At 35.9% G+C, this 18,431-nt stretch overlaps 1 protein-coding gene across 1 annotated transcript in view; it reads right to left on the reverse strand.

Annotated features, from left to right (window-relative positions):
• Window positions 1-18,431, reverse strand: part of MED13 (mediator complex subunit 13) — a 118,892-nt gene that overhangs the window by 21,485 nt on the left and 78,976 nt on the right. Inside the window, exons 17-19 of the mRNA XM_006832362.1 lie at window positions 5,017-5,178; window positions 2,566-2,789; window positions 650-839 (exon numbers count right to left, since the gene is read on the reverse strand). Of these exons, the coding sequence (XP_006832425.1) occupies window positions 650-839; window positions 2,566-2,789; window positions 5,017-5,178 (576 nt within the window). The remainder of the gene's footprint in view (window positions 1-649; window positions 840-2,565; window positions 2,790-5,016; window positions 5,179-18,431) is intronic.

Genomic DNA, 18,431 nt, shown 5'->3' on the forward strand with positions numbered 1-18,431 from the left:
GCTAGTGGGTTTGTACTCCCACCCAGTGCTGACTCTACAGTACCATACCAGAAGTCCACTGACTATAATAATGGAAGCTAATTAAAACATAAAATGATATAGCGTTGTCATGGTGTTCAAATTATGGGGATGTCTAAGAAAATCCAATATTTTGGTTCTATATTCTTTTCGACTGAATTGAAAGTCTATTTACATTTAATTAAAGGGTGTTAAAAGTTTCAAATGAATGCAATTTCCTTAGCTCCAACAAAGAACTGTTTCTTGGTGTTGAGGCAATGACAAATTATTTTACCATTCAACCTTTCATAAATCTAGACAGTTAAAGTTACTAAAAATAATAAAAATACAAATTCATCAGACTTTTCAGAATCGACAAAAAGGAACTGTTTGTAATCACAATTCCTTCCTCCTTAGTGGGATCCATGTACCTAGGATCAGATAAACTTTTTCTATAATGCATCAGATAAGATCGTTTAGCGTTTTCAGGATACAAAGTCTCAGCTCTGATATTATAGCACAAAAGCAGGCACAAACATTATGTAAACAAATGAGTGTGGCTATGTTTCAAGTTTTATTTATAAAAAATAGCTGGTGAATCAAGCCATACTTTGCTAACGCTGCCATTACTCAATAAATACAAATTTAATACCTAGGTCATATCTGCAGACTTGCGCATAAAGCTTGAGTTTAGAAAATGCTTCATTGTTACCATCAGCTGCCTGAGAAAACCATTCTGCTACCAAATGTTCGGACAATTTCTTTGATGCAGTAGATCCAACTCTCATGATCCCATCAGTCAACAATCGTGAAATAGGTCTATGTTGACCTAATCGACAGGACTATAAATATACATATAGGAAATAGAAATGGTTAATTCTAGTATTTGGGAACATACCATCACACAAATAGTAGTTATTTAAAATAAGCTTATCTACACATAGAGAAGCTTACTTACTATATTAAAACATAATTCTTTTATTAAAAAATCTGTATTTTATAAAATTCATTTTTATACTAAAAAACCCGTTAATTTTCTTTTAAAATTAAAATGTTACCTCCCATGAAAATGAAACACCCAGATAATAATGGCTCATGAATCATTTGGTTTGAATAATAAACTTGCAGAACACAGAAATTAAAAATATAGCCATACACTGTATATATATTCCAATACTGATCCATTTGTCAAAGCAAAATTTAAAATTGGTCTATAAATATAGGTAAAGATGGTAATATATACTGACCAGCTCTACCTAAAGTGTGTTACAAGAAGTCCAATGTCAAAAAAGTTTGCAACAATAAATTAAACAAATTTGGACAGAGTGCTAATTTACTCTAAATTTTTCATAACCTAAAGTGGCATTGTGGGTTAATGCACCAGACTGCAAAGCTATTTGAACTACAAGGTCAGTGGTTCAAGCTCACCAGCTGCTCCTTGGAAACCCTATAAAGGGTCACTATACAGAGTCTGTACTATAAACTTTAGATTGCTATAAACCCTATACAGACTCGGAACCGACACGACTGCGCTTCACAACAATATGAACTGTAAACCTCTGAAAGATATATAATATTTTTCCAAACTGATTTAACCATGGACCTCTGTTTCTGGGAGAACTTTATAGGACTATTACTTCATGTAACATTCTTTGGAAAATGTTTACTACACAAAACACACTACATATACCTTATAATTAAGTGAATAATTAATAGGGAATGAAATCAGCACAGACTAACAATTCAGATAATTAAATAAGTTTAAAGACTCTGAGTTGGTTCCAACTCATAGTAACCTTGTATGAGGATTCTGAGGTGTGGCTTGAGGGTTTGAAGAGCTGACCTGGTGGTTAACAGTCTAGTGTTAAATCCTACAATGCCACACACAACTCCTTAGCACTTGCTATTTAAATTATTTGACTCAATGATAGAGATAATATAAGAATTATAATTTTAAAAGATCAGTCAAGAATTTCAGAACTGACATGGATATGAGATCTTTCAGAGCTTTATTTTACAGAGGAAACTGTGGCCTTGTGTCACAGATAATCAGGATTAAATTTTTATAAATATAATTTTTTCCTAGCTATATAACAATTGTTGTTGTTGTTAAGTGCTGTCGAGTCGGTTCCGACCCATAGCGACCCTGTACAGGGTTTCCGAGGGTGTAAATCTTTACGGGAGTAGAAAGCCTCATCTTTCTCCCGTGGAGCGGCTGGTAGTTTCGAACCGCTGATCTTAAGGTTCGCAGCCCGATTCATAACCACTACGCTACCAGAGCTCCTTAGCTATATAACAATGGTACCACTTTATTTCAAAAAAAGAGCTTACCTTAAAAGGGTCATATACCCTTAGAGTCTCCCCTCCCCCAATATGGTAGTTCCCACTGTGATTCATAGTACACATATCTAACAGAGGATCCAAGTCAAACTCTACAAAATATGTAACTAGCCAATATGAGGACTAAACATCTAGTCCAAATCATTTTAACTTTCAGACAAGTGACATAATCTTAAAAAAAATTGAAAGGTTTGATTTAAAGTACCACCTCTTTTTAAGAAAACCTACCTCATATATTGCAGTAAGATCTCGAAAAAAGCTTTTGGCTCCATTTAACAAGGCTTCATTTTCTGGACATAGTACAACATAGGCTATATCTCTTTGAGATCCATAGGGTTCCAGCATAAGTCTCTCCCAGTAAGGAAGAGCAAATGGAGAAAGCACCAGAAAATCATAATCATAACCCAGCAGAAATGTGGGAATTGGCAGTGGTTCCGGGGATTCATCAGTTCCTAAACAAACAGACATATTTTTAGAAAACACTTAAAAGCAGGATATATCTTCTTTTCATTTAGATCTCAAAAGTCAAAAGTTAATTAAGTCATTATTTGTGGCTAAAGGGAAAACACCTAAAGCCAGTGACATAATCATTTTCCAGTTGAGTGTCTTACACAGTTTTTATAAAACATTTGTTTCTAGCTTAATTTAAATATAATAATTAAAAAAAAAATACCCATAAAAGTAGTTAGAAAACATGGGAGGGACTATGCTTCATTTTCACTATATTTGGACTAGGAACGCCTTTCTAATCAGACCATAAAAGATGCTTAATCTGACTATACAAATTTAAAATCTTTGAATGACAAAAACAAAAGAAACAAAGTAAAAATATTAATAACAAATTGTAAAGAATATTTGTAAGACACATAGCAAAAGGTTAATATCCTTAACATATAAATGGGACATATATAACCATGTTGTTGTTAAATGCTGTGGAGTCAGTTCTGACCCAGAGTGACCCTGTAGAGGGTTTTCGAGGGATGGCTGGTGAGCCTGACCCTCTAACTTTGCAGTTCAGATTGACTTTGCAGTATAGCGCATTAACCCACAGTGCCACACCTGGACTTCATATTATACAACCTTAGGGAGAAAGATGAAGCTTTCTGCTCCTGTAACAATTTACAGCCTCGGAAATCCTATATAAGATTGCTATGAGTTGGAACTGACTCCAGGTCACACAACTACCACCACCACCATATAGCCTTAATAAAATGACCAACAACCTAATTTAATATGTACATAGTTTATAGGAAAAGAAATACTTACAAAAAATGCTCCATGTCATAAAAGAAATTGTACTATTTGTTCAATTAATCCTCACAAAGATCATCTAAGGCACATACTATTACTAACCTCATTTTAGAGGGAAGAAAACAGGAATTGATAAGTTCAACAACTTGCCCAGTATTAAACAGGAAGTAGCAGAGATAGACTTTCAACCCAAGAGGTCTACGATCACAGCCTGTGCTGTTCTACCTCTCAAACTATAATGAAATGCTGTTTTTCACTCATCTACTGAGAGCATTCCACTAACAAGGGTTTGGGAAACTGTAGTAGTAGAAACTGATAATGTAGAAAGTAATTTGGTAACATTACACAACAACAACAAAAAACCGCTTATGCTTTAACCTAGGGATGTTGGCATTATTGAAAAATGGTGGTAATAATAATGATGTAAACAGCCTATAAAGTCATACACAGGGGACTGGTAAAATAAATTATAAATAAAAACCAATGGAACACATCAGTCATTAAGGAAAAAAAAAAAAGAGTTCTATATATACTGATTGAAATGATCTACAAACTCAGTGATGTACAGAATAGTGTACATAATATGCATCATTTTAAAAGCCAAAATAGAAGTATATTATTTTGGTATGCTAATATTTTGGTTTTAACAAGAATGTAAAAGTTTATATTCAATAAAAACACTATTGTAACCTGCAGGATTATGTGTCATGTAAGTGTGTGAAAGAAAAATGATTTAGCCATTTATTAAAGGAGAAGTACATAAAATATATTTAAGCCTACCATTTGTACACAATGCATTCTGAAATCATGCATGGAAGTCAGTACTCTTTCAAGTACTCTTCTAAATATACTTTTAAAGATACAATTAAACACTGTCTTTCAGAAGTAACTTTCAACAATTATCAGCACTCAGAATATTTGTTCCATGGCCACCTTTACCAGTCATCATCAAGTCAATTTTGACCCATAATGACCATATGTGGATCAGATTAAAATTATGAGCCACAGGGATTTCTATGGCTGATTTTTCAAAGTAAAACACCAGGCCTTTCTTTCAAGGGACCAGAGGATGGACTCAAACCTCCTTCTCTTCTAGTTAGCACCTCAGCGTTTTAACTGCTTGCACCAATCAGGGACTCGATCACCAAAAGTGATTTTCAGTCTTCAAAATTTTTAGGCAGTGAACGCTTTCTTCATAGAAAGTCTTACTGGGAAGACCAATATGTAAAACAGATCTAAGTCATTCTTTTTGAACTAGGGTTGGAAAACTCTATAGTTAAAAGTAAAGATAAGAATCACCACATACCTTGGCTTTTTAAGTCAAGAATAATTCATAATAGATAAAGAAGGCCAATATGATTATTTTGGTTGGACACAGATCTATTTGGATTGATATAAAAATCTGTCATTTCACATTACTATACTTACCATAAGAACCCCGGCCAGCCATTTTATGAAATTGTTGCCAAGTGAGAGGACCCTGAACCCCCCAAGGCCTTACTGTTCTTTTTTTCTGAATAGCATCCTGAAGAACTGGCTGAAGAGATAGGAGCATTCGCAGTATATCCTGTGAGCACTGCATACTCACATCTACAACTTTTGAAAAAAAAAAAAAAAAAGTGAGTAAGAATTGCTATTGTCAACACAAAGAAAAAAATGTTTTAAGATAGTAAGAAATAAACCTGGGAACATCAGCTATTCAACATTAAGAAGATTAAGCATTTACTCATACAGATTTGCTCCCCAAAATATTTATAGCCTCAGAAACCCTATCAAGAATCACTGAATTGAAACAGACTCGATAGCACTTAACAGCAGTAATACTAACTTCTGTATTTAAAGATCTGTAGAAAATCAAGATACATAAAAAAAGTCATCGCAAGACATCTACATAAAAACATTAATTTACTAGATGATTATGTCATTTATAAATGAAATCAAATAAGTTTTTCTTGTTGAATTTGTTTTTGGTGTTTATAGATATTTTACTAAAAAGAGTCCTGTCTGCATTGCAGTTAAGTTATAAATTATGTTCCTTAATTGCCACCACTGTGGTAAAATGGCCAGATAGATAAAGCTGATTATAATAATTAAAGTTTAATTTTGTAAAAACAGTAGACAGTAACATCTCTGAAATAAGGAACTTTGCACATTAACAGATAAACTAATTAAAACTTAAAAATTGTTATCAGAGATATTTTATAAACCTAAATATAGATTATCAAACTACCAAGCTTTATTTTTGACAAACTATCAAAATATGAGTATGAAAAATACTGCTTTTAAGTAATGAATGGTTAAAGAATCCAATAAATTGCTAATGTAACTCATCCCCTAGTATGGATCAATTGTACCACTAAACCTGCTTAAATACACTGTATGTGAAATCACTCAATTTTAATTATTACATGGTTTTAAAGAACAGAAGTAATTTAATCTCAAATACATTGCTTACTATTATGCTTAAATAAACATGGTATAGTAATTAAGAGCATGTGTGGTACAATGAATTGCTTATTATAAGGCTCTTCTAGCTGTTGTCTTTGTAATTCTCACACAATGATTGAGTGGTATTACGCAAATAAGGTACCAGTAGCCCACCAAGGGAATTGGACAGCATTGCTAATAATGCAAATAAGGTGTATGGAATGCTAGTGGGAGTGGGAGAGAGCCAAGCCCGTTTAAGCAATAAGGGGGGGAACCACACTACCACCAAGAAGAAAAACTGGTATTAGAGCATGTTCTTTGGGCCCAAGTTTCTTGAGCATCTTCTAGATCCAAGAAACAGAAAGCTGTTAACACTGGAAATGTAAAGAAGTGACAACAAGTACAGCAGAATCTAGTGGCAGACAAATAGCAGCAGCAGAACAAAACGACCAATCTGAGATAGTGTGGCAGGCTTCCAAGCCCATCAAACAAGGTGGCTACAGTGGGTGACCTAACTCACTAAGCAAGAGAGCTGAGCATTTTTGGACAAGAAACTTGCTGGTGATGTGGGGTGCTTCCAGGCACTATCATCAGAGCTAAAAGCACTTTGTAACAGTTACCCAAGTAGGGCCCAGGCTAAGCTAAGGGCCCAAAGAGGATGCCTGTCCTAGAGAGCAAGAAAGCCCTGGATGACTGAGAGGCATTGTCCTGACCTAAAAAAGGGTGACTCTGACTATAATCATTTTGATCCTGATCTGAGTGTAACATTTACTTGCCTAATAATTCCACAGTTATGAGTATGATCAAAGACTTCTATGTGGCCACTGCAATGAAGTACAGAAGTAGAGAGTGTCTAGGGAGGGGCAGGTGGTATCAGAATTGGTACAAATATTGGTGAGAGGAGGTATGTCTGACCTGCACCACATAGGATCAATCATCAGCTTTGACCTGATTGATTGGTAAGTTTGACAAGGAGGACTGATGCCACTTTCACAACCTGGTACTGGTATAACGTAGTCCTTTTGTGGCACTGTAAGCACTTGACCATAAGGTCTGTTTGAACCTCAAGGTCAGTGGTTCAAACTCACCAGCTACTCCTCAGAAACCCTCTACAGGATACTTCTGAGTAGGAACCAACTTGACAGTACTTAACAATAACTGGTATAATAATCTATGTATAGACTAATGACATTGTAGGATCAGCACTACACTGCTAACCTCAAGGTCAGCAATTCAAACCCACCAATGGCTCTCAGAAATATTACACAGGGTAGGTAAGAGTTGGAACCACAGGGTAGAACATAACAACAGACCAATGGAATAGAATTCAAAGTCCAGAAATAATTGCATACACCTACGATTATTCATATGAATAGGAAGAAACTCAATGACACTCAATGGTACAGTGCATACTTGTGTACAAGGGATCTTCAAGACTTTTATGGAAAATGTGTGGTGGTAGTGGCAGTTATTGTGTACTACTAACACGGTTCCGACTCATAGTGACCCTGTACAGGGTTTCCAAGGATTCAAACCTTTACAGAAAGCTTTATCTTTTTCTCACAGAGCAGTCGATAGATTTTAACTGATGATTAGCAGTCCACTGCATAACCTACTATACTACCAGGGCTCCTTATGGAAAATGTATGTTATTAAAAAATTATACATGAATTTCAAAACACTTTGCACCAAAATAAACTCAGACTACCTTCTAAATAGGATCTAGTTGGAAGCACTAAAACGGGTAAGATGTTTGAAAGAAGCACCTATCGGAACAAAATGAATTATGCTAAATTAGATGCAAGAACAAACATCAAATTTATGGTAAAGCTGAGGAGAAAGAATGGTAAAATTATTGATGCTTTACAAGTTTATGGGGACATTCAATAGTGAGTAATTGTTACCATGACCAATTTGTGATTGTCAGAACTGTAAAGCTAGAAGTTGTGTAACAAAAAGGGAGAAGTTAATATTACAATGCAGGAACAGAGAACCCCTAGACTTACAGAAAGAGAAAAGATGTGTGTTGATGGGCAGGAGGCTGGCTTGCAAAATGTGCCCTTTGGTTGTTTAAGCAATTATATATTCCTGTGTGTTTTTGTATACATAAAAAAAGGGAATAGAGGCAAAAACTGTTAACGGTCCATGGAGGGGATTGTAATCATTGCAATGAAACAGAATACAATTGGTTAAGTGCACAACCGATGTTCTACCATGTAAATTATCACTCCATTCACAATAAAAGCTTAAAAAAAAAAAAAAAATCTTGGTAGTGCCCTATAATTGCAGAGGACCTATAGTTACCAACAGAAACAAATGTCAACACCATAGACATTGCAAACTTTGAGATTCCACTCACACTGAAAAATTAAAATTGATTCAACTTTCTGGCTTTAATGGTGCTAAAACTGTTATGCCCAGATCAGCTACAAACAAGAACAGAGCTTTCACTGGAAATTTTAAACAAATAAATAAAGAGTTATTTCTTTAAATAGTTTTAAGAGATAAAACATGGCTTTACCAGCTCGATCCTGAAGGCCCATCGCAATCAAAGCAATAACTACCAAGAGATGGAAGTGGTCCATTACTGTAAAAGCTTAAGAAAAGATACTCATACTAAAGGAAACAAAAGGTGGCAGGAGGCAGTAGCATGGATAAACAGAGCAGCTGTGGGCTCTAGGCCCATGGACTCAGTAAGGTTGTATGCCTTTGGACAAGGAGGCTGGCTTGCAGAATGTGCCCTCTGACAACTGAACGAATACATATTTTTTGTTTTGTATGTGTGCATCAAATATTTTTACTTTGTTCATTTGTGAAATTAAAAGGGTAACTGGAGGAAGCATTTTAACTGTTGTTACAGGGAGGAAATAGCAATCATTGAGATGAAAAATAAAGTGTATGATTTGCTAAATGTAAAGCTGGTATTTTGTCTATAATCCTTCAATCAATTCACAATAAAATTTTTTTTAAAAGGTATCTGAAGTGAATAATTCACTGGCCTTCCAACATTCTATCATGGTGTCTCCCACATCTTTTCTATCACCAAGACCATAGTCTATCTTAATCTGGAAGTCTTGCTGAAACCTGTACCATATAACATGCAAATTCCGACTGACAGAAAAGCCTTTTTAGATACGACATTCAATGTACAAAGCAACAAAAAGTAAATAAACTGGACCTCATTAAAAGTGAAAAATTAACTTACAGAATGGGAGAAAACATTTACAAATCATGTAACTGATTACACAATTAAATCTGAAATATATAAAGAACTCTTACAACTCAAAAGTTAAAAACATTTGACATTTCTCAATTTGAAAATGGACAAAGAATTTAAAAAGACATTTCTGCAAAGAAGATATACAGAGGAACACTTGCTAACTTCTATTGATTCAATTCCAATTTAGGTCATCTTATGTGTGATACACAGGAACTCTGGTAGCGTAGTGGTTACGAATTGGGCTGCGAACCTTAATGTCATTGGTTCGAAACTACCAGCTGCTCCGCGGGAGAAAGATAAGGCTTTCTACTCCCGTAAAGATTTACACCCTTGGAAACCCTGTACAGGGTCGCTATGGGTCGGAACCGACTCGACGGCACTTAACAACAACAACAACAACGTGTGATACAGTAGTAGTACTGTGCTCCAAAGAGTTTTCAATGTGTGATCTCTCAGAAGCAGATCACTAGGGCAGTTTTCAGGGGTACCTCTGGGTGTATTTGAACCGGACAACCTTCTGGCTAGCATTCAACAACATATCCATTTTAACTACCCAGGGATTCCTACAAGAACAATAAACACTTAAAACAGTTGTACATCATTAGTTGTTAGGGATATGAAAACAATGAGATACCGCTTCACATCCACTGTTGCTACGTGTTATGGAGTCAGTTCTGACTCATAATGACTCTGTAATAGTTTCCAAGGACTGACTAATAGGTTTGAACTGCTAACCTTGTGGCTAAGCAGTCAAGTGTGTATTCTACACCCACTAGGGTGACAGTAAAAATGACATGAGGACAAGTGTTGGGGAGGATGTGAAGAAATGGGAATCTCTCTATTGCTGATGGGAATGAAAAATTGTGTAGCTGCTGAATAATACGGTCTGGGAGTTCCTCAAAAAGCTGAAAGAGTTACCATATGACTCAGAAGTCCATCTCCCCCCACCCCCCCCACTTAAAAAGAAAATATGTCTATACAAAAACTCATACAAAAATATTCATACCAGCATTTTTATGTGGAAACAACCCACATGTCCAAAAGTAGGAACAGGTGAAGGGTGTAGTCCACAACACCCCCTGTCCTCACCCAACACTGTCAGAGGGATGGGAGGTGTAGACCACACAGCTTGGTGATTAGTGCTGCAAAGATTGTGGACTTATCAGCCAGGTCCACCCACTAATTGGGTGGGGGTGCTTTGATATTGTAAGTTATCAAACACTGGGTGACACCAGTCCTAGGTATGCTATTATAGGTTCTTACTGTTATTATCAGCAATTATGCATTATTTTCCAATCAGAAGCAGCTTTTACTATTTAAAAAAAATAAACACTGCCATTTAAACATAACACACTATCGGACTTTAAAAATTCATTTAAACAAACTTTCAGTACCTTTAACACATACTGTAATACGACACTGTTCTGTGAGCTTCAAGTATGTCAACAAACAAAACAAAAGACTCTTGTCCTAACATAGAACTTGCATTTTAAAGAGAAAGAGATAATAATTACTTACATAGTATATTAAAGAGAGTAACACACACTATGAAAAAAAGCAAGTCAGAGGGTTTTGCAACTTTCTATAGGATGGTCAAGATTTCAAGGGAGCAAGAGAGCTACCAATGCAAGTATCTGTTGAAAGAGTATACTAGGCAGAGGGAACTAAAAAGTTCTACTGTGGGAACTTGCTACTACTATTTCAAAATGTAGCTATAATTATGCTAAGTAGTTATTTTTTTTTTTTTAAGCAAATAACGTGTGTTATACATTTTTTTTTGCCAACTGTGTCCTATCTGCTCCTCCAAGTATTTTGGGAAGCTTGCTAATTTTTTTTTTTTTTTTTAATAGCAACATGCCAAAAAAACATTAGTATGGCATGCTTATGAAAACATGGTAAGGGGCACAGCTGGCACACTAAAAATGAACTACATGTACTAAAAGTTTTTATTTGTGGAAAAATATGACATTCTAACATACACTGCACATTTAGTTTTCATAACATTATTTTCATATTCAATACTACAATTTAATGTAGTCATTTCTCCCTTTATTTCGTTTAAAGAATATTTTCTTAGTACAAATTCTTAGGACAAAATTCCTAAGCCATCTTTATGGCTGCAGTGCTTTCTTTTTATATCAGTGTTTACTGGGTTTGTTTTTTTTTTTTAAACGTATACCAGACAAGGCCCAATACTTTCTAATATTTTGCCCAATATTTTCTAATGTTGTCCTATTAGACATAATAAGTTATGTCTAATAGGACATAATTTAGGTCCTAAAAATAAATATTTAAAGTGTACTAATAATGTTAAATGCTGCTGCTATTCTTATAAACTGCTAACATTTACATTCTTACTAGATACCAAACACTGGATTCCTTCTTTGTATGTACTAACTCATTTGGAGTCCTGGTATGGTGCTGTAGAATAAGCACTGTACTGGTAACTCCTCCTTGGAAATCCTATATAGGGTCGCTGTGAGTCGGAACCAACTCTACTGCACTTTGAACAACAACAACTCATTTGTTATGCTTAACACCTTAGGAGGTATATACTATTTTTTAATTTTTTAAAGTAAATACTATTAAGCAACCCAATTTTAAGAACCCGAGGCACAGAGAGTTTAACTTGCCCAAAGTTATAGTTAGGATACAGTGATAGAGGCAGGTTTAAAACCCAAAGCAGTCTTTAACAAATCTGATTCTACAGCCTGTGTTCTTAATTACTACCTATGGCAGAAAATAGTTTTGTCCTTTTTGAACTTCTACATCTAATTATATATATAATTTAAAATTCTACATTGATCATAATGATTTCCATTAATCATGATGCTATGTCACGAACAAAGATTTTAATCACTGATCCATGGACTGCTCTCTTATTTTTTAAAACATATTTCCTTAAATAATAATATAACCAACACCTGTGATCATCTCATGGTCCAAGAACTAGAACACTATCCCAAACTATCTTAAGTGCTTCTACCTATCCTATAACCCCTGGCTTTCAAGAATTACTCAATATCCTGAATTTCACATGCACCAAAACAATATTTAGTGTTATCTTTCAGAACTTTATTTTAAAAAGTATCTTATTCTATGTAATCTTCTGTGACTTGTTCTCTCCCTTTCTTTTAATACTATTATAAATATTCAACTACTTGGTATATGTTGCTTTGTTAATCTTCACAATTTACATAAATTCTTTTGTGTACTATACCATAATTGCTTATCTATTCTTCATGGATGGACATTTGGTTTATTTTTACATCTTTCAACCTTGCATTATAATTTTAGTTCTTCTAGTAGTCTGTAAGCAATTTAAAGTTAAGATAGCTTTATTATCTCCAAGAATAAGTCCAACATTTTGAATGTTAAAAAAACAAACAAAAATTAACAAATGGCACAGAACCAAACACAAATTATTTTATGACACATGTATTAATGTATTTTGGAATATAGATTTCCTGACCAAGAACCACATTTTGAAAGAGGCTAACTTTCTATGTAATTTGGTTTATAGCCAAACATTAGAAAAGTTAAATAAATGATATACTGAGATTAATTTGCCACAGGTATTTTAAATACCAGCAGGGTTACCCATAGTGGGAGATTTCAGTTTTCTGATTAAAACCAATTAGAAGAAGGACCTGGAGATCTACTTCTGACATAATCCAACCAATAAAAACTTTATGAATAGCAGAACACTGTCTGATACAGGGCCAGAAGGGGAACTCCTCAAGTTGGAGGCACTCAAAATACAGTTTTGAGTTTGAACCACATATATTGTGGTTCAAACTGACCTTGCAGTCGAGTACATTAACCTACAGTGCCACACCAGGACTATTTAAATTTATCAATTAATCACTATTGCTAAAGCTGAAGAAATTGATGATTTTTACCAACGTCTACAGTCTGAAATAGATTAAACTTGCAAACAAGATACACTGATATTTATTGCTAGGTCAGCGGCTCAAGCTCACCAGCTGCTGCTTGGAAACCCTATACAGGGTCTCTATGGGTCGGATTTGACTTGACAGCACTTAACAACAACAACAATGGTAAAATCAGAAACAAAGGGGGATAATCAATAGTTGGAAAATACAGCCTCAGTGATAACAAATGATGCCAAAAATCACATGATAGAATTTTGCAAAATCAATGATTTGTTCATTGGAAATAAGGAGTCCTGGTGTGGAGCTGTGTAATCAGCACTGGACTACTAACCACAAGGTTGGTGACTGAAACTCACCAGCTGCTCCTTGGAAACCCTATATAGTGTCGATAGGAGTCAGAACTGCCTCAATGGCACTTAACAACACACACATAGACCTTGCTGGATGGAACACACAGGTATCAAAATGAACTACATCTGTGGAAATAGATGGGAGAAGCTTGGTATTATTCAGAACAGCTCAGAATCAAAGTGTGGTACAGACCATCAATTGCTCATATGAAACTGACTAATGTTAAAACAAATCCAGAGCCAAAGTACAACCTAGAGTAGTATATCCCACCTGAATTCAGAGGCCATCTTGAGAATAGATTTTACATGCTGAACACGAATGATTAAAGACCACCAGGAATGACATCAAGAAAGCAACAGATCCTTAAAAAGACAGGACAGAAAAAAAAAGACCAAAATTGCTGTAAGAAGAGATTCTGAAACTTGCTCTTAAACATGTTGTTATAAAGTGTCACTGAGTTGGTTCTGACTCATAGTAATCCTGCATAGGGTTTCCAAGGAGCAACTGGTGGGTTTGAACCACTGACCTTAAGGTTCAAACCGAGCTTGTGATCTAATGCATATCCTACAGCACCATAGAACATAGAGGAGCTAAAAATTAATGGAAAAAATTATGAAGTAAAAGATCTGAACAGACAATTTTAAAGGGCAACTTGAGAAGTCAAAATAAAGAATATACTAAAAATATACTAAAAATCCAAAAGGGAAGAAGAACACATTCAGCACTTCTCAAACTGATAGAACTGAAGAAAAAGTCAAGTCTTGAGTAGTATTTTGAAGGATTCTATGGGCTATATCAAATGACGTATGGAGCATCCTATGCTGGAAGGAATACACAGTGTACCAAAAAGAACTGGTCAATGTTCAACCATTTCAGGAAGTAGCATTTCATATATTAAGAACCGAAGGTAGTGAAAGAAGTCCAAGCTTTACTTAAGACGCTGGAGCAAACCAAGGCTTCCAGAATTCATATCAAATTTAAGCTGCGTTCAGGAGAGGATGTGGAACAAGGGTTATCATTGCTGATGTCAGATGAATGTTGGCTGTTAAGTAGAGAATACTAGAAAGATGTTTACCTATGTTTTATTCACTATGCAAAGACATATTGATTTTGTGGATCATAACAAACTATGAATAATACTGCAGAGAATGGAAATTCCAGAATACTCCCATTGTGCTGAGAAACCTGTACATAGACCAAGAGGCAGTCATTTGAATAGAACTGCATGGCTTAAAATCAGGAAAGAGTGTGTCAAGACTGTATCTTTTCACCATACTTAGTCAATTTGTATGCTTAGAAAGAAAGACCATATAAAGAGGAATGCAGCATCAACACTAGAAGACGACTCATTAACAATCAGCTATAAGCAGATGACCGAAACCTTGCTTGCTGAAAGTGAAGAGGATTTGAAGCACTTACTGATAAAGACAGAAGACTACAACTTATAGTGTGGATTACACCTAAACATACAGACAACAAAAATCTTCATAACTGGATCAAGCATCATCACAAATGGAGAAAATATTTAAGTTGTCAAGGATTTCATTGTACATCAATACACTCAAGAAATCAAATGATGTACAGTGTCTAGGCAAATTTGCTGCAAAAGACTTCTTTAAAGTGGTATAAAGCAAAGATGTCAGTTTGAGGACTAAGATGCACCTGATCCAAGACAAAGTATTTCCAAGTGCCTCATATACTTGCAAAAGCTGGACAAAAAATAAGGAAGATGAAGAACTCATAACTTTGAATTATGATGTTGGTGAAGATTACTGAACATACCATGTATTATCAGACGATTAAATATATAAATCATGGAAGAAGTGCAGTCAACATGTTCCTTGTTGTGTTAATAAGCGCTATCAAGTCGGTTCTGACTCATAGCAACCCTGTATAGAGTTTTCTGAGTTTGAACCGCCAACCTTGTGGTTCAAACTGAGTTTGCAGTCCAGTGCATTAACACACAGCGCCATTACCAGGAGCCCTTGGAAAATAACATCATGTTGGCTAAGCAAAAGGTCAGCAAAAGAGAGGAAGAGACCCTCAATGAAATAGACTAACAATGTAGCTACAACAACAGGTCAGCAAAAGAGAGGAAGAGACCCTCAATGAAATAGACTAACAATGTAGCTACAACAACAGGCTCAAATAGAGCAACAATTGTAAAAATGACAGAGGACTGAACAATGTTCTGTTCTATTGTACACAGGGTTGCTATGAGCTGGAAACAAGTTGATGACACCTAACAATAGCTGATATTAATGATGATAGCACTTAACATTAATTCAATACTTACTATGTACCAAGCACTTAATATGAATGTGCTCATTAGGTGTTTGTAACCTCACAAAGTTAATACTATTTTTATTTCATGATTACAGATGAAAAAAAATATATATGTATTAAACAATTTGTCCAAGACCATACTGCTAGTAAGTAACAGAGCTGAGTACTGTCCACAAGATTTGATTCAAAAAGTATGGGTTAATAAAGTAAAAATTGCATTTCTGACAAGTTTCCATGGGATATTTGAAGCTTCTGGTCTGGGGAAAAGGACTCTGAAAATCACTCTCCTAAACAATTGATATCTCAAATTTCTAACGAACTTTCCCCTCATCCTCAGCAATAAAAACAATCCAAAGAAAAATTTCACTCCCCTCTTGAGTGAATTCCTTTATCTGTACCATAAAACCAAGCCTTTCCTTCTAATTACAATGGACAAGCTGTTACCTGGGGCTCTACCTATCCCCTACTTGTACGCTGGATTCCATCATCTTTCCATTATTCAGTGACTTTGTTCCTACTACTGTAACTTCTCTTATACATTACTATCCTTTCTACATGATCACTCCTAGTATCCAGCTATTTCACTAAAGTAACTAACTTAAAAAAAAAAAATTTAAGCACATGCACACAAACAAAATTTAAAAACAAAAAAACTTTCAACCTTACCAGCCACATTCCCTGTTCCTATTTATAGCAAAACTTTCTGAAAGAATTGTCCAAATTAGCTTCACATCCCATTTTTTCTAATCAGGTTAAATGCAAGTGCCTGTCGGGGTCACCACTAACCTCCAAATTCAACATTTTTATCTCAGTCTCAATTTGATCTATCAGAGCATTTGACATAGCTGATCACTCTCTCCCCCTTCAAGCATTTCCTATTCTTGATTTCCGAGATCACAGCATTCTCTTAGTTTTCTTCTTACCTTAAATTGGTTCTTCCTTCTTAGTTTCTTTCCTCATCTCTACACCTTACCTTGTTTCTAACACTCCTCTAAAGCCACTCTCTAAGTAGGCTATATCAACAAACAAAACAAAGGCCCTTTCCCCTACTTGCATTTTAATAGGGTCAGCACCATCATTTTTAATATTGACAGCTCATCAGAAATAAAAATTTTTAATAAATAGCCACAACCCAGGATTCCTAGTGTGGTGCTATAGAATAAGCACTAGACAGTATCTACATTTTATTCACTACGTACCAGTGTACAAGCCACTCCTCAGAACACCATATACAGGGTTGCTATGAGACAAAACTGACTCCACAGCAATTAAAGAGCCACAACCTACTCTGAATTTAAAACTCTTATCTCCAAATGTGTACTTGACCTTCTCTCCTCAAATGTTTGCTTCTCTGCAATTAGTATCACTATTCATCTAATTCAGGGATCTGCCAAAGGCCATTTGGGTATTTATAACAGCATTTTTAGGACATACAAAAAATTATGAATTTAAAATTAGCCTACCATATTTGGTCAAACATTTAATTAACTCACCCCTAATGTGATGGTAGCGTAGTGGTTAAGAATGAGGCTGTTAACCCCAAGGTCAGCAGTTCAAAAGTACCAGCTGTTCCATGGGAGAAAGAGGAGGCTTTCTGCTCCCATAAAGATTTACAGCCTCGGAAACCCTGTACAGGGTAGCTATGAGTTGGAACCGACTCCATGGCACATAACAACAACAAATGTGATGGTGTGCAGTACTGGTGTGGAGCTGTGGGTTAATGCGCCAGACTGCAGAGCCATTTGAACTGCAAGGTAAGTGGTTCAAGCTCACCAGCTGCTCCTCGGAAACCCTATACAGGGTTTCTATGGGTCAGAACTTAACAACAACAATGTGATGGTGTGCTGCTGCGGGTTAATGTGCTGCACCGCAAGGTCAGTTTGAACCACAAGGTTGACAGTTCAAACTCACCAGCCGCAGTTAAGAAACCCTATACAGGGTAGATATGAGTCGGAACTGACTCAGCAGCATTTAACAACAACGTGACAGCTGGAGTCCCGGTATAGTGCTGTTAAGATAAGCACGTGACCAAAAGATCTGCTTGAATTGCAAGGTCGGCAATTCAAACTCACCAGCTGCTCCTTGGAAACCCTACACAAGGGTTAATATTGATTGGAAGAGTCTCTACCATACTTAACAACATGACGAATGCAACTATGGTTGCTTGGCAGGGCCAGACCAAATGATTTCAATGGCCTTATATAGCCTGTAAGGAGCTCTGGTAGCATAGTGGTTACGACTTGGGCTGCGATCCTTAAGGTCAGCAGTTCGAAACTACCAGTTGCTCCGCGGGAGAAAGATGAGGCTTTCTGCTCCCGTAAAGATTTACAGCCTCGGAAACCCTGTACAGGGTCGCTATGGGTCAGAACCGATTCGACCGCACTTAACAACATGTAGCCTGTGGGCCAGACATTCCCCACCCAGATCTAACTGCTCAGGTTTACTGATGCCTCACCTTTTATGATATGTATCAGCAAATTCTGACGGTTCTATTTCCCAGATACTGAGAATCTACTATTGAGACTTTCATTACTGCCAAACTTGTCTAAGCTATCATCTTTCGTCTGGTTCAAAGCAAATAGTCCCTATCCCAAGAATGATCTTTTTAAAAAGCAAGAGAAAAACACCATATTAATTTCCTATTGTTGTTGTTGTTGTTGTTA

This window comes from Chrysochloris asiatica, unplaced genomic scaffold, assembly GCF_000296735.1.
Source record: "Chrysochloris asiatica unplaced genomic scaffold, ChrAsi1.0 scaffold00007, whole genome shotgun sequence".
In the NCBI taxonomy this organism is placed as follows: domain Eukaryota; kingdom Metazoa; phylum Chordata; class Mammalia; order Afrosoricida; family Chrysochloridae; genus Chrysochloris; species Chrysochloris asiatica.